Source organism: Dromiciops gliroides, chromosome 3 (assembly GCF_019393635.1).
Source record: "Dromiciops gliroides isolate mDroGli1 chromosome 3, mDroGli1.pri, whole genome shotgun sequence".
NCBI lineage: Eukaryota > Metazoa > Chordata > Mammalia > Microbiotheria > Microbiotheriidae > Dromiciops > Dromiciops gliroides.
The window spans coordinates 408,695,035-408,720,580 of record NC_057863.1 but is presented as its reverse complement, the minus strand read 5'-3'; the positions used below and the strand labels follow the sequence as shown (position 1 = coordinate 408,720,580).

General features: G+C 38.0%; 1 protein-coding gene across 2 annotated transcripts in view; it reads right to left on the bottom strand.

The window, feature by feature from the left end:
• The window catches only part of RFTN2 (raftlin family member 2), an 85,511-nt gene extending 69,471 nt beyond the window's left edge, over window positions 1–16,040 (bottom strand). The window contains exons 1-2 of one of the 2 annotated variants that reach the window (XM_043998620.1): window positions 15,552–16,040; window positions 2,924–3,107 (exon numbers count right to left, since the gene is read on the bottom strand). In XM_043998620.1, the coding sequence (XP_043854555.1) occupies window positions 2,924–3,107; window positions 15,552–15,690 (323 nt within the window). In that variant the 5' untranslated portion in view covers window positions 15,691–16,040. The remainder of the gene's footprint in view (window positions 1–2,923; window positions 3,108–15,551) is intronic. The other variant, XM_043998619.1, reaches the window with a different exon arrangement.
• Window positions 16,041–25,546: the final 9,506 nt, after the last annotated feature.

Here is a 25,546-nt window from a genome sequence, read left to right as displayed (position 1 = left end):
ACACATTATAATAATGCTTAAACCCACAAGCTGATTTCACATCGAAAGGAACATATTTAAAGAAAAATAACTTCTGATGTAAATTTCAAGACTGATGCATAATCTTTGTATGACAAAATGAATCAAAAGCATAAATAAAATGGTACTTAGACACAGAGGAACATTTTATGTGGAAATAATTTATTTGATATCAAAATGGAAAAATTATTTATACATGGCTGATCAGATTTGTAATTAGGACACAAACATTGCTACGGTGTCATGTTTGTTTAGTAATGCTTGAGTTACTACATATATGTTAGGACCCAGTATTCTATTGAAAGCTGAAGCATAATTGTAGATAAGTAGGAAATCATTTTGTGAAAGGTAGTCCTCCTTAAAAGGATACAAGTTAATTCATAAAAGTCTTTACCAAAAATATTGCCAGGTTTTCTGCTTTTTTTTTCTTTTTCTCTGTTTTTTTTTATTGTCCTCTCTTTTCCCTCTCCCTTCTTTCCTCTTTCTTTCCTATTGTTTGGCTGCAGAAGGATGTTGCTCAGGGTTACTAAGGCCATTCTGGGCTAAAGAGGTTGCTGACCGTTGCGCTAAGCAAAATCTGAAGGGTTTGCCATGGATTTTTATATGAAATCTGGGGAATTATGTTTTTGTTAAATTCCGGTATTTATCTAGGCTTGGGGTTTATTATTGTGATGGAAATAAAATACTTTATTTTATTATTTTATTTTGGAGACTATTAACTCTGGGTACTAGCAAAAAATAAGCTATTGTTTTGAAAATAAATCATTTCAAAACATGATGGCTAATTTTTTTGAACCCTATATTGGGGAAAACAAACCTACAAAGTTCAGGAGGTAAATCTACACTTGCAAAAATTTGAAATTTCTCATTAGTTCAATTAGTGCATTTTACAATTTAATATTAGTTTCAGTTGCTACCATTTAATTCAATTCAATTAAAAACATTTATTAAGCTCTTACAAAGAGTAAGATACTATGATGGGCATTGAAATTACACAAACAAACATGTCACATTCCCAGTTGTCAGGAAAAAAACATTTAGTAGGGAAGATAAGGCATATATAAATAACTACAATATCAATTGGAATGTGACAATAGCTAAGTACAGTTCTGTGGGAAATTGGACAAAGGAGAATCCAGCAGGGGTTGGGATAAAATCAAGAAAGTTTTTTTGGAAAGATGGCACCTGAGTTGACCTTTGAAGGAAAGGAGGGATTTTGACAGGTGAATATGGCAGGGGAATCCACTGAAGGCTTGAGGGATGATAACAACGGTTTGGAAATGAAAGAGGGGCAGCTAGGTGGAGCAGTAGATAAAGCACCTGCCCTGGAGTCAGGAGGACCTGAGCTCAAATTCAGCCTTAGACACTTCACGCTTACTAGCTGTGTGACCCTGGGCAAGTCACTTAACCTTCATTGCCCCACAAAACCAAAACCAAAAAGGAAATGAAAGAGAGTATAATGAGAAAATAGGAAATGGTCTATTTTAGTTGTAATGTAGAGCTGTATTAACTAAAGCTGACAAAGTAGGTTAAAGTAGGAGGGGATGTTGGATGCAGGTTAAGGAGTTTGTTATTTATTTTGTAGACAATTAGGAGCCACTGAAGGCTGTTTGAAAAAGTGAAGTGATCAGAGCTGTGTATTTGGAAGATTATTCGGGTAGCAGTGGCCAAGAGACCAGTTAGCAAGTTCTTACAATTATCTAGGTAAGAAGTGATAAAGACTAGAAGTTAGGGTGCATAGCAGGGTAGATAAAAGATATTGTAGAAGTACAATACTACATGGCAACTATTTGGACATAAGAGGGGAATGAGATAAAGAGAAGAGTCAAATAAAACTCTGAGGTCTCATTTTAAAGTTTTTGGGAGAAGAGTAGTGCTATTAAAAATGGAAATTAGGAGGAGGGTCAGGACATATAAGAAGGCAACCAAGAGGTGATGATGACATGTCCTAAAGATTTGGCTTCTCAGCCAAGTATCTTATTACTAAAGTAATTTCATTACAGAGTTTAATTCCATATAATCACCAGTGGTGGGAATATTAATTCCTCCTCTTTGATAAACAGCAAGTCAGGAAGTGATTTGAAGAAACTCACTTCACACAGCCTTGATCTTAGAGAAGCAGGAGAGGTCATCTGCTAAGAATGAGGAGAGGGTAGCTAGGTGGCGCAGTGGATAAAACACCAGCCCTGGATTCAGGAGGACCTGAGTTCAAATCTGACCTCAGACATTTGACACTTACTAGCTGTGTGACCTTGGGCAAGTCACTTAACCCTCACTGCCCCATCAAAAAAAAGTATGTGTTTAAGAATGAGGAGAAGGAGAATCTAGCTGTGGACTTGAGGAAAGAGGTATAGTTTCTATGGATTATATGGCAAGAATTTAAAAAAAAATGAATATAGGGGCAGCTAGATGGCGCAGTGTAAAAAGCACCGGCCCTGGATTCAGGAGGACCTGAGTTCAAATCCGGCCTCAGACACTTTACACTTACTAGCTGTGTGACCCTGGGCAAGTCACTTAACCCTCATTGCCCCACAAAAACAAAACAAAAAACAAAACAAAAAAACAAAAAAAAATGAATATAAGAATTGTCATAGGGCAATAAAGATATTATTGAGGTCAGAAGGCCATCTAGGAGCATTTAACTGATCTAAAATGGGAGTTGAGATGGAAGATGGTGTGTGTCAGCATGGTGGGAAAATGGATGACCAAGAGTTGGATGTGAGGTAGATTAATGATATTCAATGGTAGAATACTGAACATCACTAGAATACCTTATCACTGTATCAAGAGAAGACAGGATCTAGAAGACAATCTTTGTATTATGAAATGGATTTGTAAAAATTAATTTTTTCCAACTAAAAATAAGTGATGACACCCTAGAGTAATCCTTTCTGGCATACCGTACCTTAATTTTAAACGAGACAGTACAACTCTATACAGATGGCTTGCTGGCAAGTGTCTTCTTCGTCCAACAGATAATATAACGGGGTGAACAGCTCCTACTATGTAGCCTTTGACATAATATTCTTCAACTTTTGGTGCTATATCCAAAATTGAGCTGATCTTGATAACTTCTGGATTTGAGGAAGCTGAAATGTCCAAAGAAAAGGGAAAACATCATAGTTCAATTCAACTCTATTCAATTCAATCAAAAAAATGTTGATTGATCAACCTCAATGTGTAAGGCATTGTGCTAGTCCCTGATGGGATGCAGAGATAAATAGGACACAATTTCCACTTTCTAGGTACTTACAATCAATGTAGCAGGTCATAAAATCTGCTCACACAGTATTGCCTATATGTATTTATAACAACAAAAAAAGAAATATCAACATAGTTATGGTGATCATATTTTTTTGAACCAAAAATCGGGGTACGCAGCCTGACAAATATTTTCTTCTTAAAGGTACACTTTCCCTCACCTTGAACTGTAGATAGTACTGGCAAATCTGTGGCATATGACTGCCACAGAAGCAACTTAATTTCTTTTCTTTTTTTTCTTTCTTTTTTTTTTTTTTTTTTGCGGGGCAATGGGGGTTAAGTGACTTGCCCAGGGTCACACAGCTAGTAAGTGTCAAGTGTCTGAGGCCGGATTTGAACTCAGGAACTCCTGAATCCAGGGCCGGTGCTTTATCCACTGCGCCACCCAGCTGCCCCAAAAGCAACTTAATTTCAAATTAGGTTACAATTATATATATTCTACATGGTAGTTTGTTATAGAAAATCTAAGAACTGCCTAAATATTTTCCAGTAAAAAAAAAACACATTAAATATTTTTCAATAAATCATATACTCTAAATACAAAGGAACTTAAATGTATAAAATGTATAATTTAACTAACACCTCAAGTAGGCTATTGTTAACCCTGTCTATAAAATACAAAACAGAAGGGATATAAAATTGGAGAAAATGTTCTGAGTGTTGTGCCAGCAACACAACTACAAAAGCAACTTCTTTAAAAAAAGTTGTAATGGAGTTTTTCATTTTCCTGGAAAATAATCAAGAACTAATGTCTAGAAATAGACTTGTAATTTAATGATCTCCTTGAATAATAAAACATGAAATAATTTCCAGGTACAGTCATCTAAGACATTGGCTCCATGAAGCACTGCCAGTGCCTTACAGCAAAGAAATGCTGTTGAATGCATTAGCACAGGAAGGAGGTTAAGAAACAGATGAGGAAAAAGGGTCAGAGGAAATACTCCACCCCCTACTATGAGCCATCCAACACCCACGAGTTCTGACCCATGCAACTGAAGTAGAAATCCGCCACCAACTGGAGTATATACCAACTTCTCCTGAACCTTTACAAACATTCAAAACAGAAAGTCACTCCATTTCCCACAACTTTTCATCCCTCTTTTTGCTTTAAAGTAATCATCTATTTAAGTATTTCCTCTTCATCATTAACAGCAGGAATGAAAACAAAGAGAATAATGTTGGACTTTTAAGAAACAGCTGGGCTTCATTTTAAATAATGCAGCCCTGTTTGGTTGTAGTTACATACTTTAAAATATCCCATTTGTTTTTACTTTGGGTAGTATTTTGAGTACTAGCCCTCATTTATAAATAAAAACATTTAAAACAAAAAAAGGGGCTAAATCATAGTCGTGGTTGATTAAGAGAGAAAATTTAAAAAGCTGATTTCAAGGACATAGGATAGCCAAAGAAAGCACATTAGGATCTTAGCAAATACAGGTCATTTAAAAATGTTTTTAAGTATCATATATTTTTATCATTTGCTCCAACAGTAAGAACTGTATTTCAATTACTATGCAACTATCACATAACTTTTATGACTCACTTAAAACTGTTAGATAATGGATATATTTTAAAATGTACAATGGCACCTAAAGTCCTGCATCAGTAATTCAGCATGGACTGATGGCCATGCCTTGGGTTCCTAAAGACTATGCCAGCAAAACACAAGTCTGGCAGTCCCTACCAAGCTGGAAAGATTTCAGTGTGAGCCTGTAATGGATTGGGAGACTCTCATTTACCCAAATGGCCACAGGGTAATAATTCCATTTGGCCACAGCAACTCACAAAGAAGGTCTGCTAAAGCCCTGGAATTGTGAGCTTTGTTGCTGGAAAAAAGACCTTTGTTGATTAAATTATGGATCTTTGACATGCTGAAATAGCTCACCTCATTTTAAGTTAAAAAAAAAAAGACTATATGCTGTCTTCTCTAAAAAGACAAGAAACTTTTAAGAAATTTGATTCTTTTTTTAAAAGAATACTAGTTATTTCAGGTTACTAGGCAGCTGAGACTGTAATATACACACATACACACACATAGTAAAAAAGACAGTTAAAATTACTTTTGGAAAAGCTGCTTACAATTACTATATATCTTATGATCCTCAGAAATACCACCCTTGTTGCTGGCCATTTGGACTAAGCTGGTTATATAAGTGGGTGTGCTTTGCTATAATTGTTCACTAGCCTGGGCTTAGAATCCCTCCTGGACGTTAGCCTAGTTCATTTGCCTCTTTTCTGTATTTTGATCTCTTAGGCCTTTGAAGCCCCTCTCAGCTTTGGCATATATCCTAGATGGGAGTCCACCAACATGCTATATGTAAAGTGGGAAAACAAGCACAGTTGAAAAATCCTGGTCCTATCAAATGCTTGGATCCTCAAAATGAAAACAATTATGCTAGAATTTGTGATGTAACACTATTGACAGGAGAGAAAAAAATCCAGAGATTAGTTATAAATGGTATTAATTTCTCCTTGTTAACTGTAATAGAAATGACACAGTTTATGCCCTTCAGGAGCTTGTAATCTAGTGGAAATTGGGGAGGGGAATGAGGCATAAATACAAATAACTGACACAAGTTGGTAAATGTTTAAATTCATGGGAAAGGTCAAACAGAATGGCCTATGAGATTCAGAGGGAGGAATAATTTCTTTTGAGAGATATCAAAGAAAGCCAGAGATAGAAAAGGGAGAGCCAAAGAAGAAAATAAACATTTATATGGTGTCTACTATGTTCTAAGTACTATGCTGTTAAGGGCTAAAATTCTAGCTAAACTGTCTAAAATATCTAATGAGTGGTCGCCAATAAATTATAAGCTTTAGCAAAAGTTAGACTTTTAAGCATTTATTAAGGAGAATAAGAATTTGGTAAAGAGAGAGAGAAAGGCCTAGATTCCTATCTATTAAAGGGAGAGCGCATTTCTCGCTCCCTTCTCCACCAGCATCCTCAGGAAAAGAGAGAGAATCAGAGCACCAGGCTCCCCCTTCTTCCTCCCACCAGCAAATGTCACTTCCTGACACCAAAGAAAAGGCGCATTTTCTTGCCCTCAGAGATGTTCACCTCATTTCTACAGTAAGTCTCCAGCAGGTGGCGTCATTCCAATAGTTACAATGCTAAGTACTTTTAAAAAATATTATCTCCTTAAAACAATCTGGTGAGGTAGGTGATATTATTATCCCCTTTTTACAGTTGAGGAAACTAAGACAAACAGTGATTAAATGACTTGTGAGTCACACAGTTATTAAGTATCTGAGGTCAGATTTGAACTCAGGCCTTCCTGTTTCCAGGTCCAGAATGCTCTGGATTGTACCACCTACCTGCTTCAGAGAGAGGTACAGAGAGGTGATAACTGAAACTATGGAAGTAGACAAAATGACCAAGGGAAAGAATGCAGGTAGAAAAGAAAAGATGAAAGAAGTAAAGAGAGCCAAAGACAGAGTTTTGAGTAATGTCCGTGCTTTGCAGGCAGGATGAAGAACAGGATCAACTAAGATGATGGAGAAGAACCCATGAGAAATTCAGAAAAACCAGGAGAACACAATGTTATGGAAACCAAGGGAAGAGAAAGTATTAATGAAAATCTGTAGTGGTATGCATAAGATACACAAAGAATAAAGAAGAATCTCCAGGGCCTTGCACAAATGAAAGCTTTATGGGAAAGTATAGACATGAATGAAACATGGAGAAAAAGCATAGAAATGTCTCCATTTTCATTGGCAAAGGAAGTGTCCACACTGATGAAATCATAGAACCTTCAGAGTAAGCATTCAGACCAAGAGTAATAATATTGCCTCAATACTATATACTACTTCAGGTCACATTCAGGGTATTGTGAGCAGTGTTCTGAAACTCACATTTTAGGATGGGCACTGACATATAGGAGTAACTTTAGAAGAGGGCAACTAGGATGGTGAGTAGCCTAAATACCATATTATGTGAAAATAGTTAAGGAAAATGGGGATATTTAGCATGGTAAAGATAAGACATGGGGCAGTTAGGTGTTGCAATAGTTAGAACACCAGGCCTGTGGTGAGGAAGACAAATCTTCCTGAATTCAAATTTGACCTCAGATACTTACTAGTTGTGTGACCCTGGGCAAGTCACTTAACCCTGTTTGCCTCAGTTTCCTCATCTGTAAAATGAACAGGAAATGGCAAACCACTCTAGCATCTTTGCATAGAAAATCCCAAATGGGGTCACAAAGTTGGACATGACTAAAAATGACTGAACAAAAATAAAATACTTAAAAAAAATGACTGAACAAAAGATACAACTTTTTGGGGGGGCAGGGAAATGAGGGTTACGTGACTTGCCCAGGGTCACACAGCTAATAAGTGTCACGTGTCTGAGGCCAGATTTGAACTCAGGTCCCCTGAATCCAGGGCCGGTGCTTTATCCACTGCACCACCTAGCTGCTCCCTGTCTATGCTTTCTTGATAAAAATGTATAACAGAGAACCAAGGACAGATCCCTTGCACCAGTCCAGTAAATAACATGCTCCAAATTGACACCCGCCCATTAATACTGTGTTTGGACTCTGTCACTGACAGTTCGGAACCCACCTAAAATGTACTATCTGCTCATTGTTATGTCCAATATTCTCCACTGAAGAGGTCCAGGAGTTTGTAATTTAGTAAAGTCACTATGAAATGGTTTTTAAAGATTAAACATCAGTTATCTGGAAAATTCACTCAGGTGGAGACCCTTCTTCCTCAGTGATGCTGATAAAATCAGTTAATCAAGTCAGCCAATAAGCATTTATTAAGCACTTACTACTTGTCAGGCACTGTGCTAAGGTACTTGGGAATTGTAATGGTGATAACTTTGTCTCTCTTTGTTGAGTTCACATCTCCAAATGGTTTTCAATAAACTAAAAGCATTTTCATTAGTGGCTGAATGAAGAAATGTTGTTCATGCCAGAAGATACCAACACCATGTATTTAACACAATGCAAAGAAAAATATTTACTTTGGTTCTTAACCACAAACAGTTTTATGTGATTATTAATGGTTCCTTAATTCCAAATCTTAAACTCACAAAAGCCCATCTGTTTTGTTAGGAGATTCTTGATAATTTGGATTTATACTAGGGTAGTGGAAGGTACAATAGAGAGGATAAGATAGATGTGAGAGATATTTTGGAGGGAGATATTACAGGACATAATAATTTCTTGGATATGAGAGATAATGGAGACAGAAGTCAATAATAATCAAAAGATTCTGAAAATGGAAGGGGTGGTGAATGACATCACAGACAGAAATAGTGATTCAGGAGGAAGAACAAATTTAGAGGTGAAGTTCATAAGCTTCATTTTAGATTTGTTCAATTTGAACTCTTGGTGGGATAGAGAAGAAAGGATGTTCTGAAATCAATTGGAGATGCAGGTCCAAAGTTAGTAAGAGTGGTCAGGGTTGAAGATATAAATCTGGAGAGTTATCTGCATAGAGGTAGTTTGTTGAAGGAAAAGTGTAGAGAGAGAAGGCCAGGAACAGACTTTGCAGTTAAGGGCTTCTTGGGAAAATGAGGATCCTTCCCCCCAAGGAAGGACAGAGTAAGTAGCAAGAAAGGTAAGCAGAGAAGCAGGAGAGTGAAGTATATTGCTGAAGCCAAGGGAGGAGAAAGTAACAAAAAGGAGACACTGATCAACAGTGTCAAAAGCTGCAGAAGTCAAAGATGAAGACTGAAAAAAAGTCATTGGATTTGGTTATTTGGAGGTTATCATTGACTTTTTAGAAAGTAATTTCAGTAAAAACTCAGGGAAGTGGAAGGATTGGGTATAAAAACATTCACACTGAAGGGGATGGTATATTGATAGGATAGAAATATCAAGGAGAGACTTTTTTTAAGATTGGGGACACTTGAACATATTTATAAGCATGAAGAGGCCAGTGGATAAGTAGATATTAAAAATAAGTAAGCTATTAAGGGGCAGCTAGGTGGTGCAGTGGATAAAGCACTGGCCTTGGATTCAGGAGGACCTGAGTTCAAATCCAGCCTCAGACACTTAACACTTACTAGCTGTGTGACCCTGGGCAAGTCACTTAACCCTCATTGCCCTGAACCCCCCCCCCCAAAAGTAAGATATTAAAACTAAGAAAGAAATAAATTGAAAGGGGGACACATAGGGGGAAAGAAAGAGAGATACACAGAGAGAGACACACACAGAAAATGACTGCTGGACCTAGAACCTGGAGAAGGTAGGAAGGAATGGAATCAAAGGTACAGATAGAATGATGGAGTCTATTTAGAGGTAAGGAGAACAAAGCATTTGTCAATATATTAATGCTGAGAAGTTCTGAGGAATAGAGAAAGGCAACTGAAGAAGTTCACTTTAGATGGCCTCAATCTTTTCAGTGAAGTCGGAACATAGGTCATGTACTCTGAGTACTGGGGTCCAGGGTATTGTTAGGGTTGAGAAAAGAAGGAAAGGTTGGAACAATTCCATGGGGAATGAGATAGGAAGTCAATGATAATAATGGAAAGATTGTTAAGCAGTAGAAAGAACTCATTTGAAATGCTCCTCTCTCTCTCTCTCTCTCTCTCTCTCTCTCTCTCTCTCTCTCTCTCTGTGGTGGGAAGTCGGAACCTATGATCTCCTCATTGTGAAGCACTCCTAGTATGGAAACTCCCTCAACTGATACAGGTCTACAGGTCTTTGACACCTCTATAACTCACAGTAGTAGAGCTGCCAGGGGGTATTGAGAGTCTCACAGCTAGCATGTTAGAAGCAGGAGTTGTATGTAGATCTTCCTGAATTGAAAGGGCAAACTTCATATATGGCATAAACTTGTAGTGGGTCAACTTGATTTCCTAATTTTCTACAGCAGTGCCCATCAGCAGCTCTTTTAGCAGGAGCAGAGAAATTGAATGGCAAGCATTACCCATGGATGAGAATTTGCAATGACAGAAGGTAAGGAATGGGGCAGGGATTCTATAATGGTAGCTAGTGAAATATTACAATGGCTTACCATGGGGTCAAGGCTGAGTCTGAAGCCAAGGAAAGCCACAGAGTGGGGCAAATGGCCTGAGAGAATATTAAGAATATTAAGGTGGGGCAGCTAGGTGGCGCAGTAGATTAGAGCAACGGCCCTGGAGTCAGGAGTACCTGAGTTCAAATCCGGCCTCAGACCCTTGACACTTACTAGCTGTGTGACCCTGGGCAAGTCACTTAACCCCAACTGCCTCACTAAAAAAAAAAAAAAAAAAGAATATTAAGGGATTGAGTACAGTTGTGACAAGGGCAAAGAATGGATTTAGTGGGAATAAAAGGAATGCCAGGAGTTGAAGGCTATATGGTAGTGGTGGTGTTTGATAAAGATGAAAAGTACACATCAAAGTCCATCAAAATGTGTACTTCTTTTTAAAAGGATCTACATTTAAGTCTAAGCCTTTTACTTGATAGTCTTAACTCTGTGACAATAACATTAGTGAATGGCTAGTGGCTAGTGAATAGTGGAAACTAAGGAGTAAGCTATTTTGGCTGGAATATGATGATCATACTTCTGAGTCCTTTTGCCCTTGTTGACTCAACAATGGCCACCCACCTTTTCACAATTATTTAAGAGAAACAAATAATATTTCAAGTTGCTATTAATTTTATAACTATGATTTCTAGAAACATTGTATAAAACTTTCAATGGTTTCCTTTTGCTTAAAGAAGGTGTTCTACAATCTGATTCAATTTATTTAACAAATCTTACTTCCCACTACTCCCTTAAACCTCTGGTCTTGTCAAATAAGTTAACTCATTTGTTCATGAAGATGCCACTGCACATTTCTATCTCTGTGCTTTGGTTTATAACATTCCATTTATGAAGACTGTCTTTCTCTTTTCTCTGCTTGTCTATGTTCTACTCTTCTTACAAAGGCCAGTTCAAGTCCCATTTCCTTTATGAAGTCTTCCTTAATTACCTGAGCCCACAATGATATCTTCATTCCCTGAATTCCTGTAGCATTTTATGTATATTCATTTGGTACTTATATGCTGCCTTGTATTGTAATTTATTTTTTTCATCTATAGGTTCTATCTTTTCTGCTATGTATTCTGTTTTTTGAAGGCAGGGATGTGTTTTAGCCTTTTTTTTATTCCCCTATACTTAGCACAATGCCTTCTTCTTTTTTTTTTCAGGGCAATGAGGGTTAAGTGACTTGCCCAGGGTCACACAGCTAGTAAGTGTCTGAGGCTGGATTTGAACTCAGGTCCCCCTGAATCCAGGGCTGGTGCTTTGTTCACTGCACCACCTAGCTGCCCCCTCCAATGCTTTTTTATAACTTACTTTTCTATAATTTTTTGTTGTTCTTGACAATGAGAATCTCTTGTTTGATTTCCAATGGAGGAAGCTAGATGCTTAATAACACTTTATTTAGTAGATTTTATGTTTCTTAGAAGGCAGAATAAGGAACCTATAATCTGATCTTTTATTATGTTCTATGACAAATTCATCTCCCTCAGCAGTCAGTGAATATTTATAAAAATTCTAAAGATAAGCATACATATACCTAATTCTGCTATGATTACATTCTGGAAGTCCATTTTATTTTATTTTATTTTATTTTTTGTTTTTTTAGTGAGGCAATTGGGGTTAAGCGACTTGCCCAGGGTCACACAGCTAGTAAGTATTAAGTGTCTGAGGCTGGATTTGAACTCAGGTCCTCCTGACTCCAGGGCCGGTGCTCTATCCACTGCGCCACCTAGCTGCCCCTGAAAGTCCATTTTAAAGAAGAAAAATAAGAACACGGGCATATGTGGCCTATTTTACAGTGTTACTGAATGATATTCTAAGATCATGTCCCTACATTTGGAAAACAGACAACTCACAATATCTTTTAATAAATGAGAATTTCAAAGCTATCACCGCATTCTGCTACCTTGTAATTATATTGTCAGGAAAGGCATTAATAAGTAAAGAACCAAGAATCTGCATTTTGAAAACCAATGCAGACTTAGTATGGTTTTATCTCGCATACAACTTAAGACAAAGCAGATCTGCAGTGAGCCTGCTCTGAGCTCCTTGAAGACATCAATACTATTTTCCCACATTTCTGAAGAAGCCCACCAGAACCTAGAACAACTTTGTCCCTTTAGGAAACACTCAACAAAAGTGAATGTTGAATCAAGGAAAGATAATGTCTCCAATAAAAGGAACCTTTAAACAGAGACATATAAATAAAGAATTACAGCTAAACAGAATCAAAGTAATAGTAATTGGATGGCTTTAATTTACAAAGATTAATCTGAGGTGATCTCAGGGAAGACCTGAATTTTGAAGGAGGAGAGAAAGTCAGAAGAATATTCCAACAGGAAGACTATTGCATGTAATAGCTTAAGGGCAGAAGAAACTGGTGGTCTGCTGTTAAGTCTTTTACTTTGTAAGGAGGTTTTCTGGTTGCAGCAGAATACAAACACATATATACTGGGAATTATGGGGAATTTCCAGGATGGGAAGGATTGGAAAGAGGTGTAGCACGAGTTAACAAGTCTTCTGTGGGTTTGTGTTTATGTGCCCCAAAATAGAATCTTAGGGAGTTTAAGTTTGATTTTTTTAAAGGCAATTGTAAACCTCCCTGGGACTTTAAAGTCTATAGGAAGTGATGTGATAAACACGATGAAACATTTCATTCATTTTAGCCAAAATAGAACAGTGGAAACTTTACGTAACCTTATGGGTAATTTAAGCTGTAAAACAGTTGACTCAGCCAGACAAAGGCCATGGAACAGATTAGAAAATATATAGTTCATTAAAATTATAATCAAAACAATATGGAATGATAGGAGCTTCAAAAGGCATTTTGCCTTTCCTGGGAGCCCAGTCCCAGCCTTGCCCTTTGGGATGAAGAGTAGAAAAGGAAAAATCTGGCCCAGGCTGATATAAAGATGATGAAGTTGGACGAGGTAGAAAGCAGGCTCAGTGTGAGGACTCACGGGTGTAAGCTGTCTCTTTTGCTTCCCAAAAGGCTGCTCTAAAATCAGCCTCTGACAGATAGCAGGAGATGTCACTACAGTCCATTCTGTATGATCAGGATAAACCAAAGGATGGAATGCACCACATGGACCTCTCTGCTCAGTGATGAATAGGAGGCAAAGACTTTTGAAACACAGCTCTCCATTTCCCTTTTTTCCATGGAGGTGAGAAAATGGATGGAGTGGGAAAGTTGTGGGAGCTGGAAGATGCTTTCCCATTCACAGGCATGGGCCAAATGAAAAAAGATCACAATTGGAAGAGAGAGTGTGAGGAATGCAGCATGAGGAGTTAGGCGCCTGTCCCAAATAGGAACCAGGTGTACATGTGGGTGCACACATTAAAGGTCAGTAGACACATGCATACATGCATGTATATGTAAATGTGTGTATCTGCACTCCTCCCCCTAATGATAAAGAATATAATTTTCATTTAAATATGCTATTCATCTCCAAAGGTAGTTCAAGCAATAGGTAGGAGTGACAGTTTTTGGGAAGGATGGTTTAGATTGATAGAATCAGACTGAATTCTGATGCTACACTCATCCTTTTGATTCTAAGATAACTCACATTAACATGAACTTCTTTAAGATTGTTTATGCTGTATCTGGGGAGGGGCAAGTTTCACAGCTTCCCAGAATATTTTGAATTACATCATAGATTTCGTAAAGAAAAGAACAAATAGCAAGTCTTAAAAATGTCATTTCAAGATGGCTCTAGAGCCCAGTTGTATAAATAACTCAAAGTTCTTGAGGGCTACTGAGTGTGAATATGTGTACTATGGATTTAGGAAAACTAGTCCTACATCATAAAGAAAGCAGCTGCTTAGAATATAAGCAACACTATAAAAATTTTTTTATATGTGGCATTTGTGGAAAAAAAGTATTAAGGAAAATTTGTGTATTATTTTAGAAAAAAATTACTTGATTTTAGTATCCAAATCTCTCATTTGTAGTTGACTACAACCATCACAACTGATTTACTTTTATAGTTAAGAGAAAAATATAAAATATGGTAATTTTAAAGAATATAAGTATCTTAAGAAAAACAGGTACTCTTAAATATATGTTAAAAAATACAGGGTGTCACAAAAGTTTTAGTACAGTTTTCAAAATGCAGTAAGATTTCTTGAAAACTCTGTATACATATAGGTACCCATATGTATTTAACAATCATTTGTAGCAAAACACCTTAATGGTATTGATATGCTAGCCAATCAAATTTTGGACAAAGAAACACAGGGTACTCTATCGTTGTTGTTGTTAGTAGTAGTAGTAGTAGTAGCATTAGCTACTCTTGCACAAAGGCATGTTGTTTCCTGAGCAAATCAAGAAAATTAAAAATGTGCACATATATTGAGAAAATTAATATGATTTTCTGTCTGGTGTGATAATTTAGCTTAGTATTAAGCTTCATGCACCAACAATTGTGTAGTTGATTAAAATTTCACATTTGAAACTTTTGGTATAAAAGCTTTAAAATTGATATCTGAAAATTCTAATATTCCCAAGTGATTTCTGTTTTATCTTTAAAAAGTTCTAGATTAAAGGGGTGTTTCTTTTCGTCCCATAATGGTCAATTTTATCAGCACAGTCATTCAGTACTATAAAGCCTAGAGAAACAGTTAATTGTAAAACGTGAGGCCAAAGTATCTATGGAGTTGAGCTGCCTCCGTTCCCAGAGGGCTGCCATCTGGGGTTGTTTATTTGTGTTTTCAACTTTCTGGAACAGGGAGTTTCTCTGTTAGAGACAGGACACCCACCAAAAGGAAGTGTCCTGCACTGAGCTGGCTACCGCTAAGCCATCCGTGCAAACTTCAACTCTACCTCAGTCAAAATCTGAAATGATCACTTAGAATGATAATACACTTATAAAAAGAAATACATTTTAAAAACCCGAAAAACCGTTTTTAGTAAGCCTACAGGATTCAGATACATCTTATGTTTGTCCCCAGGCTTTTCTTTCTTTCTTTCTTCCTTATACTGTCACTATGGTTATGGCTAAATTCTCCTGAAAACTGACCTATCTCATGGATCCTCATGAAACAGTTACTTGATTCAGTCGGCAAAGAACATTTTCCAAGCAGTTTTGCTCAACTTCCAGAAAGTACAAATAAACCAAGTTTAAAGAAAACTTTTAGAAGATAACTAAGAAATTGAACGTGTTTACTTACGACATATTCAATTTAAATCATAAGACTTGAACGACCAATCTGAATATGACCATCTCTTTAAAAAATGCATAAACCAACATCTAAAAATCAGTAGCGGCTTCTCTCTAAAACACTTAATTTAGGAGACAAAAAGACAAAAATACCTTCTAAAGTAAAATCCAGCAATACATATTCATAAGCAAAGTCTGTCTTTGTTTCCACTTGTGGTCTCTTCAGCGTCGAAAATATTTTTCCCGGGCTGCTATCATCAGGGTCTTCTAGTTTTCTAAGTCCGCACCCCATGGCAAGATCCTCAAGGGATTAAATTGCAGGAAAGGGGGGGAAGCGCTGCAAATTCTGTTGTTCAAGCTGCAAAAAGAAAGTCACCAACTTAACTGCCTGGATTTTGTTTACAGTTAAGTCATAAACCCTCAAGGAGAAAACTTTTGGGTCCCCGGTAGAAAGCTGAAAATATTTTTTATCCATTTTTACGCAGAAGCATCGAACCCATGATCAAGCGACAGCTTCAGGAGAGTGTGCTTGATCTTAGAGAAATACACAAGCTGCAACAATTTAGCCGAGATTTTCCATGCCACGTCAATTTATAGCCAGCCCCCTAACAGTGAGGGCTCGGTTGCACAGGGCACTAAGAGTGCTTTGTCCGTCCCCGTTGGCGGAATCACAAGGAGGTGCTGGAGAACTGAAATAAAGAGGCAAGAGTGAGACTTGAGTGTAATTACCTACAATTAGAAGATGTACTCATACAGTAGCAAACAATTCTCCTTTGCCTTCCTCTTTTCCTCCAATTCTTCACCACCTCCCTTTCCCACTACCACCAAGAAGGCAAGGGAGAAAAAAAAAGGAGAAGGCTAGTCGGAGTGAAGGAATGAAAAAGCAGATTTTCAACATGGTTGGAAATGAAGATCATTTCCAGAAAGGAAGTCGACTTTGAGAGGAAACAGTTTCTTGCCTTGCAAAGGAGAAAAAAGAAAAAAAATTTAGTCTCTGTTTGAAAGAGGAGGATTTGTTTCCTGTTTTCTTTCTACATGAATTTCCTTTTTGCGAAAAAGGCACAGATTATACCATTATCACAACATAGAAACAGAATGATGAAAATATCAAATATAATGGAAGTGTGAACATTAAAATAATTTGATTCCAAAAGAGAGACAGTTTTGTGGATATTTCCCCCCTCATTTCCCCCAAGTCCTCAAAATATGCTAGTACTTCTCTACCGTCAGAAAGCTTACAGTACTTACTAATTAATTATAACATCTCTATAGTATCAGAAGTATCTTTTTTGTTTTTTTGGCAGGGCGATGAGGGTTAAGTGACTTACATAGGGTCACACAGCTAGTAAGTAAGTGGCAAGTGTCTGAGGCAGGATTTGAACTCAGGTCCACCTGAATCCAGGGCCAGTGCTTTATATACTGCTCCACCTAGCTGACCCCTGAGAAGTATCGATATTAATAAGCACTAACAATATTACAGATAGATATTTAACTTTGGCCAGGCACAAATGGTTGTTGATTTCATTTTATTATCTATGGAGTAGAGATAGGATTGATATACTTTTATGTAGGAGACTAGTAGAAAAATATTTTGAATAATAACAATAATAACATACATTAACAGCATTTAAGGTTCACAATCCTTTTTCTTAAAATAACCTTGTAAAATAAGTAGTGCAGATGTCAGTAGCCCCTTTTTAAAGATAAGAAAACTGAGGCTCAGGGAATTTAAGTGACTTACCCAGGGTCACAAAACTGATAAGGTTTTGATATCAAGTTTCACCTGATTATAATTACATATACATTATTGTAATAAACTTATGTTTAACATTCAAAATCAAGTTTCAGTTTCTACAGAATAACTTAGGATAGCATCTGAAATATGAATGAAAGAAGCCCCCAATTTTTTCATTTCTTACATAGCTCCACTTCTCTGGGGTTCTTTGAACGTCATCATATCCCCAGAAACTTCATCACTGGGAAATCTCATCATTCCATGAGATCCAATCAGCCTTGGTTTTCATTCCTTATCAGTGCTCTTTTCCCCTCTGATTAGTGAGTAGCCATGTCCTCCCACACCTCCCTTTAAGGAAAGCTACCCAGGTCAGCCATTTCTGCATTTCTCATGGGGTCACACTCTGGACTTCATCATGCTCATGCACTGGGTACCTTCATCCTCCTTCTGCTTTTCAGCTTCTATTCGTGTGTTTTCTTCCATTAGATTGTACTCTCCTTGTGGGCAGGAATTGTCTTTCTTTTCAGTATTTGTATCCCTAGCTCTTAGCATATTGCCTGGCAGTATAGTTAGCACTTAATAAATGCTTATTGACTGAATGTCTGATTTGGAATATAAAGAGCTGAGTTTAAATTCTGGCTCTAACACTTATTGCCTATGTCACCTTGGACAAAGTCACTTCCCCTTTCTAGGGCCTGTTTCTTCATCTGTAAAATGAGAGGGTTGAATTAGATGATTTATAAGCTCCCAACTCTAGCAATGTTTTGCATAGTGCCTATTGTAGTATTTGTGAACACAGGCCACTCTCATAGCAAAGAATCTATTTAAAGCATTTAATTCTGACCACTTGGTTTAAGGTTTTGTATTTTTGAAAGAATGATGATTAAAAACTTTGTTAATGGCTTTATGCTCAGCACTATTTATTGATTGATAGATAGCACAATGAATGCTTAGCAATGAAAATAGAAACAGATGCAGGCAAGACAGTTCCTGCCCTCAAGGAGTTCATATTCCAATGGGGGAAGACAAAGCAAAAAGGGGAGTTAGGAAGGGAGGGGAATATATAGGGCATGGCTTGGAAATGACTGGGAGATCTGGTTTTGGACTGCACAAGGTTTTAATGTCTCATTAGTAGTTTAGGCAGAGGTGAAAACTCACCTATCAGAGTCTGGCATCTCAGGGGTAGGTTCTGAGGTTCTAGTGGGAAGTGTTTGTTTTTTTCCCCAATATTAAAAGTATTTTATTTTTTCCAGTTACATGTAAAGATAGCCTTCAACATTTGTTTTAATAAAATTGTGAGTTCCAAACTCTTCTCCCTCCCTCCTTCTTCTCCACCCCCCCAATACGGAAAGCAATCTGATATAGGTCATATATGTACAATCTCTAGGGAGAAGTGTTAAGGAGGATGGTCAGAGTATAGGCAGAACTGTGTGGAAAACGCCAGGAAGTAGCATGAAAGTGTAGTTTCAGGGAGGTAAGGTTTTAATGTGGGTAGGTATATATGAGTCAGGTTGGTGTGTTGGAAAGAGCATTGACCCAGGTGGAGTAAACAAAAAGTTCTTTAAAAAGAAAAAAAAGAAAGAGCATTGTACTTTAAAAGACCCAGTTGTGCCACCTTCTAGCTGTGGGAGCTTTGGCTAGTGACCACTTCCCCAAGCCAGTTTTTTTCATTTTGTAAGGCAATGGCCCTTTCATAAGTGAACAATGTAACTTTTTTTTCTTTTTTTTTTGCGGGACAATGAGGATTAAGTAATTTGCCCAGGGTCACACAGCTAGTAAGTGTCAAGTGTCTGATGTTGGATTTGAACTCAGGTCCTCCTGAATCCAGGGCCACTGCTTTATCCACTGCACCACCTAGCTGCCCCAACAATGTAACTCTTAAAAGGGACGAAAGAGGTTTTGTGTATGAAAAACAAATAAAATCCATGTGTGAATAAAGTTTTCAGATAAAATTTGGAGGGACTGACTCATATAGACTGGTAGTACTGGAATGAATGGACTTGATAGGACCTGTTTGAGGGCAGAGAAATGATTGAGGCTTCAGGGCATTGTGGTATCCCAGATAATAATGTGACTAGATTTTACAGTTTTGAAAGGTTATAACTCACAAAGTGGTAAATCAAACAACTATTTGGAAACTATGAAGATTAAATAAAGACTGTTAGTTTCATAACTAACAGAAAGGTGAGTCATTGACCACCAGAGGCTGTGATTTGAGGAAATGCTAGCAGTAAAGAAGCCTAAAAGTGTGTAATTAAGACAGGAGGAGAGTAAGCTGACCAGAAGGTTCCAGCTGTTGTGCTAGGAACACACACTGTTGATTAAAAGAGAGAAATTACTTAAAAGATTGAAGAAAAAGCAAGGGCACTCAAATGGAAGAGGTCAGAAATAAGGCAGTTTGAGATATTGCTCTCTAGTGCCACCTACTGTTTGAGAAAGGGGAAACCTCTCAAAGGTTGGTTCCTTATTGACCTCTCTAGTTGGGAGTAGAAAGAGAAGGGAAAACACACTGGAAAGCTTCTTTGATGTAAGAAGAGGTTTGAAAGTGATTGGACTAGGCCGACTTCTACTGAGGGAAGAACTGGCTGAGTTTGTTTCTATTGCCATAATACCAATCTGAGGAGTTTGCAGTTCTCTGGATTAAGGTAATATTTTACTAATACAATGGCATTTCACTTGCTTAATGACTTGTTAAGGGTGATTGTGAGTTAAAATTGCTTATTACTTTTTTTTTTTTTTTTGGCAGGGCAATGAGGGTTAAGTGACTTGCCCAGGGTCACACAGCCAGTGTTAAGTGTCTGAGGCTGGATTTGAACTCAGGTCCTTGTGAATCCAGGGCCCGTGCTTTATCCACTGCACCACCTAGCTGCCCGCTTATTACTTTTTCATTGGCAAGAAAGGAAAGGGCTTACCCTACAGGAAGGTGGTAAGGACCTGAATGGAAGTGGTTAGCAGAGGTTTCACACAGTGCAGATAATTCCTGGAGGGATCAAGATTATCGAACTGTTTATAGTTGTGAGCTAGCCTGAGCACCTGAGGGGGAAGGTAATAAGCATTGACATAGTGCCTACTATGTGCTAGGCATTGTGCTAAGTATGTTATCCCAATTTTATAGTTGAGAAAACTGAGGAAAACAGGTCAAACGATTTGTCCAGGGTCACATATTAAATCTCTGAGATGGGATTTGAATACATTTTCCTGACTGTAGGCCCAATTTTCTAACCACTGCACCAACAGCTACCACTGGGGAAATATTAATTTCTATACTCATGTGTCTCCTTGTTAGGTGTCTCTAAGTGTATATCCCCAGGTTTATGGTTGGACTGTAAGGCCTTGATTATTTTAATGAGTAGTTCTAATATGATTATTCTTCCTTTTACCATGATATTAAGTATGTGTTTTATGTTGAAGAGTTGATAGTGTCATGGCGATTTATTTCATAAGAACAAATGCTTCCCTGGATTTCTTCAAGTCCTAACTGAAATTCCACTTCTACAACAGTAAGCCTTTCTCAACTCCTCTTAATTCTAGTGCCTTATCCCTGTTAGTTATTTCCTATTTATCCTGTGGTACAGGTTTTGTGAGCAAAACTAATCTAGTCAACAAACTTGTATGCCTACCAAAGGGAGTGAATGACAGGCTCATGACAATGCAATTGCCACTTGCAGGAAAACAGCATGCCACCATCATCCGTGCCTGTGCTCCCACTATGAAGAAAAAAAATTTTATGAAGACTTGGGCAGCTTTATCATCAATGTCCCAAAAGAGGCCAAACTTATAATTCTGGGTGACTTCAGTGCTAGAGTAGGTTCAGACTACCAGACATGGTAGGGTGCCTTTGGGAGAAATGAAGTTGGAAACAGAAACAGCAATGGTCATTTACTACTGAAGACTTGTGCATCTTATGACCTTCTTATCACTGTCTTCCATTTACTTAAATGCAATAAAACTTCATGCAGCAAACATTGGCATTTAATAGACTATGTCATCATAAGGAGAAGAGACAGATAGGATCTAAGAGTGATGAAGGTAATGTGTGGTGCTGAGTCCTGGATCTATCATAGACTTATCCTCTCCAAGCTAAATATTGACATACAACAAAAGCAGAAGCCCCAAGGCAAAAATGACTACCAGAAGACACTGTCAACAGATTAGAGCACTTCTCTCAGAGGGAACAGTTTGTTGCTAACTTGGAGAGAAAGTTGAGCCAACACAAGGTTGGCAACAGTAGAGCAGGAAAGGAGTGGGCAGCTTTCAGAGATTTGGTGTACAGCATTGCATTTGTTCATCTGTGTCAAAACACTTACAAACATCAAGACTGGTTTGATGAAAATGATGGGGAGGGGCTGCTAGATGGCGTAGTGGATAGAGCACCGGCCCTGCATTTAGGAGGACCTGAGTTCAAATCTGACCTCAGATACTTAACACTTACTAACTGTGTGACCCTGGGCAAGTCACTTAACCCCAATTGCCTCACAAAAAAAAGAAAAGAAAATGATGGGGAAATTCAGAAGCTGCTAAATGATAAATGAGAACTCCACAGGGATTACCAGCAGGATAGTTCATCTGTATATAAGAAGGCAGCATTTAACTCCATCAAAAGTAAAGTACAATTGAAATTTAGAGAGATGCAGGATTCTTGGCTCAGTAAGAAGGCAGATGTAATTCAGTTTTATGCTGATAGTAACCATCCAAAGCACTTTTATGATGCCCTGAAGGCTTTTTATGGACCAAAAACATATGGTGCATCTCAACTACTCAGTGCTAATGGAGCCACATTGATTAGTGACAAGGACATGATCCTGGAGAGACAGGCTGAAATGTCGAAGCCATTGACCATTTACCTCAAGTTGAAGTCAACCCCTCTCTAGACAAATTTCCAACTGAAGAAGAGGTTTTATATGCCATTTTGCTTCTCTCCTGTGGCAAAGCAACGTGTGCTGATTCTATTCCAGCTGATGTTTACAAGGTTGGGAGTCCATTGCATATACAAAAGTTAACTGAAATCTTTTGGCTTATATGGTAAGAGGAGGTTATCCCTCAGGAGTTCAAGGATGCCTCCATTGTCCATCTCTATAAAGGTAAAGGAAATAGATTGTCCTGTGACTATCAAGGGAGGGGGTGTCTCTCTCAGTCATTGCTGGCAACAATCTTGTCAGAGTCATCCTTAATAGGCTGACCCTTCACCTAGAAGATGGTCAACTACCTGAGAGCCAGTGTGGCTTCAGAAAGGATAGAGGAATGGTTTATATGGTGTTTGCTGTTTGACAACTCCAGGAGAAATGCCAGGAACAGAACAGAGGTCTTTACACAACATTCATAGACCTGACCAAGGCCTTTGATACTGTCAGTCATGAGGGCTTATGGAAAATGATGTCAAAATGTGGTTGCCTAGAGAAGTTCATCAGTATTGTACATCAATTTCATGATGGCATGCTTGCCTGGGGTCTGGATGATGGACAATGCTCTTAGGTTTTCCCAGTCACCAATGGAGTGAAACAAGCGTGCTTGCTCCCATGCTGTTTTTATGATGTATAAAATGAAAAGGTTGGTTTATAAGGTCCTTTCCATTTAATTATAAAATTCAGTGTTGAAAATTCTGTAAAATTAGGGAACTGGACAGGTTTGAAACTTATTAAGTTCCTACCCTGGAGGCCTGTATAATCAATTTGTTGATACAGGAACTATTATATAAAGAAAAATAACTACATATGCTAGATGATTGCTAAATGGATGACATAGATATGTGCTATTCAGTAAAAGAGATCATTGTGGGCTGGTGGACTTAGAGAAGATTTCACTGAATAGGTGAGACTTAAATTGGACCTTGAAAGGATAGGATCTTTGATTTAAATTTAGACTAAATTTGCATTTGTTGAGATAGGGAGTTACCTCCAAATAAAGGTTTTCAAACAGAGGCTTAATGACATTTGTGAGTGATACTGTAGGGGAATTCTTGAGTATTGACTGGATTACATAGTTTGTTAAACCCCTTCCAAGTGAAATTCCAAGTGATTCTGTTTCTTCCTTTTCTAATGAAACTGGCAGTGCCCCCTAGAGTTAAAAAATAATATTGCTCTGGTTTTTGAGATTTGTATTAAATAATTGGTTTTCACCTGCAGTAGACAATTGTAAAGATTTGATACTATATGGATGAACAAAACTAATTCTGTTTCAATTATTAGAAATTATTTAGGGAACAACATATGAAACTTAACAACATATAAGAATTCTGCTTATATGGTTTTTTGTTGTTGTTTTTTGTTTTTTTGCAGGGCAATGAGGGTTAAGCAACTTGCCCAGGGTCACACAGCTAGTAAGTGTCAAGTGTCTGAGGCTGGATTTGAACTCAGGTCCTCCTGAATCCACAATGCTTTATCCACTGTGCCATCTAGCTGCTCCCACCTGCTTATATGTTTTAATCAAGTAGTGTGGTGTAAAAAAATAGCCTGGGATTTGGGGCCAGGAGCTTTGGGCTCAAGTAATACTTTCAGTGCTTTTTAGTTGTGACTATAGGGAAATTGCTTCACTTGTCGTGGTCTCCAACTTTTCTCACGTTATGTGTATAACTTGAATTCTTTTCCTCATTGCACCTGCCTATGTGAAACACTGGGAAGAATTGTTCAGAATAGAAGAGGTTTGGTGTCCTGATCTTGAGAATTTTTTCAAGTCTTTGAACTTGGGTCAACTTTCTTTGGACTCTACAATCACTTTGGGCTATTCTGGTTTCCAGCTTTGAGAGAAAAGATGAACCATGCCAACCCCACTTAAGGGTGCTGAAGGAAAAGACTCTGGGAAGGAGCTGTTGTGAGGAGTTGGCAATCTCTGTCTCCTCTTATCCCCAGTTTGCTACACTAAAGTCTCAGGGGAACTTCCTCTTTGGTGAGATCCCTCCACATGCAGCTTTAAGAAACTGATATGGGGTCAGGGAAGGTCCCAACGGCTAGTCTTCCCTACAAAAAGAGACTGAAAGCCTGGAGCTCTCTTCTATCTGGTTCCTACCATCACCACTGGGTCCTCAAGCAGGGACAGGGCATTGATTTCCTCCAGTGAGGAGAGTCTCACACCAATGGGCTTTGGAACTTCTGTTACATTCAAATGAATACTATTTATCTCACACAGTTATTATAAGAAAAGCATTCTGTAAATCTTAAATTGATAATTAAACGTGAGCTATTATTCAGTATTTCAATACCATAATATGTAGCTTGATTAGCCGCTTACTGAGTTGATCAGTACAGACATATTTTGGACTAACACCATTGACTGAGATCAGGAAGCTGTACTAGGTGGAATAAGGGATTAGTGAGTGCTACTTTAAAAAGGGGGTGGGGAACAGAAAGAAAAAAACAGAAATAAATCATTAAAAAAATGGAAGTTCAGAAGGGGACACAGGAGAGTAATATTTTATCAGATTTGAAAAATACAAATAAACCAAAAAATCCAAGCTGAAGATATAGAGCTTGAGGCAGCTGGGTGAATAAAGTGCTAGACCTGGTGTCAGGAAGACTTCAATTAAAAATCGCACATCAGATTTTTATTAGCTGTTTGACTGTGGGTAAGTCACTTAACAACCCCCCAGTTACAGTCAAATAATAATAGATGACATTTAATTATTATGTCGTTTAATCCTCACAACAACCCTGTAAGTTAAGTGCTATGATTATTCCCGTTTTACAGATGAGGAAACCGAGGCAAACAGAGGTTAAGTGATTGGCCTGGTGTCACACAGTTAGTTTCTGAGGCTGAATTTGAACTCTGAACTTCCTGACTCCAGGCCACAGCCCCACTTTATCTTTTAGGGATAATCAATAGATAAACAAAAATAAATGTGGAGCTACTTGTAAAGTGTTGGGTTTTTTTTTTTTTGGTGAACCAAATGGGGTTAAGTGACTTGCCTAAGGTCACACAGCTAGTAAGTGTTAAGTGTCTGAGGCCAGACTTGAACTCAGGTTCTCCTGAATCCAGGGCCGGTGCTCCATCCACTGGGCCACCCAGCTTCCCCCTATAAAGTGCTTTTTAACCTAAAGTGCTATATAAATACTGGATGTGTTATCGAGATGCTGTCCTTTTTTGTATAAAAAATGTTCATGTTTGTCCAGTTCGTGATAATTAAAAGGAAAATTGAAAAAAAAATTCCTGACACGGAAGCACATCTTTCGTTAAAAATCAACACCAGTATTCTCTAGTATTTAAGGCAGCTGTGGAAGTGGAAACAGGGATGGGTTTGGGAGTTGGGTTCTAAATCTCACTTTAGACACTAGCTACTGTGCCTGAGCAAGTCACATAATCTTTTCCGGACCTCGGTTTCTTCCTCTATAAAATGGGGATGATATTAATTGGAACACTCGGGGAAATCTCTCAATCTTGCGGTGCCTCGGTTCCTTCACCTATACAATGGGATAATAAGTGC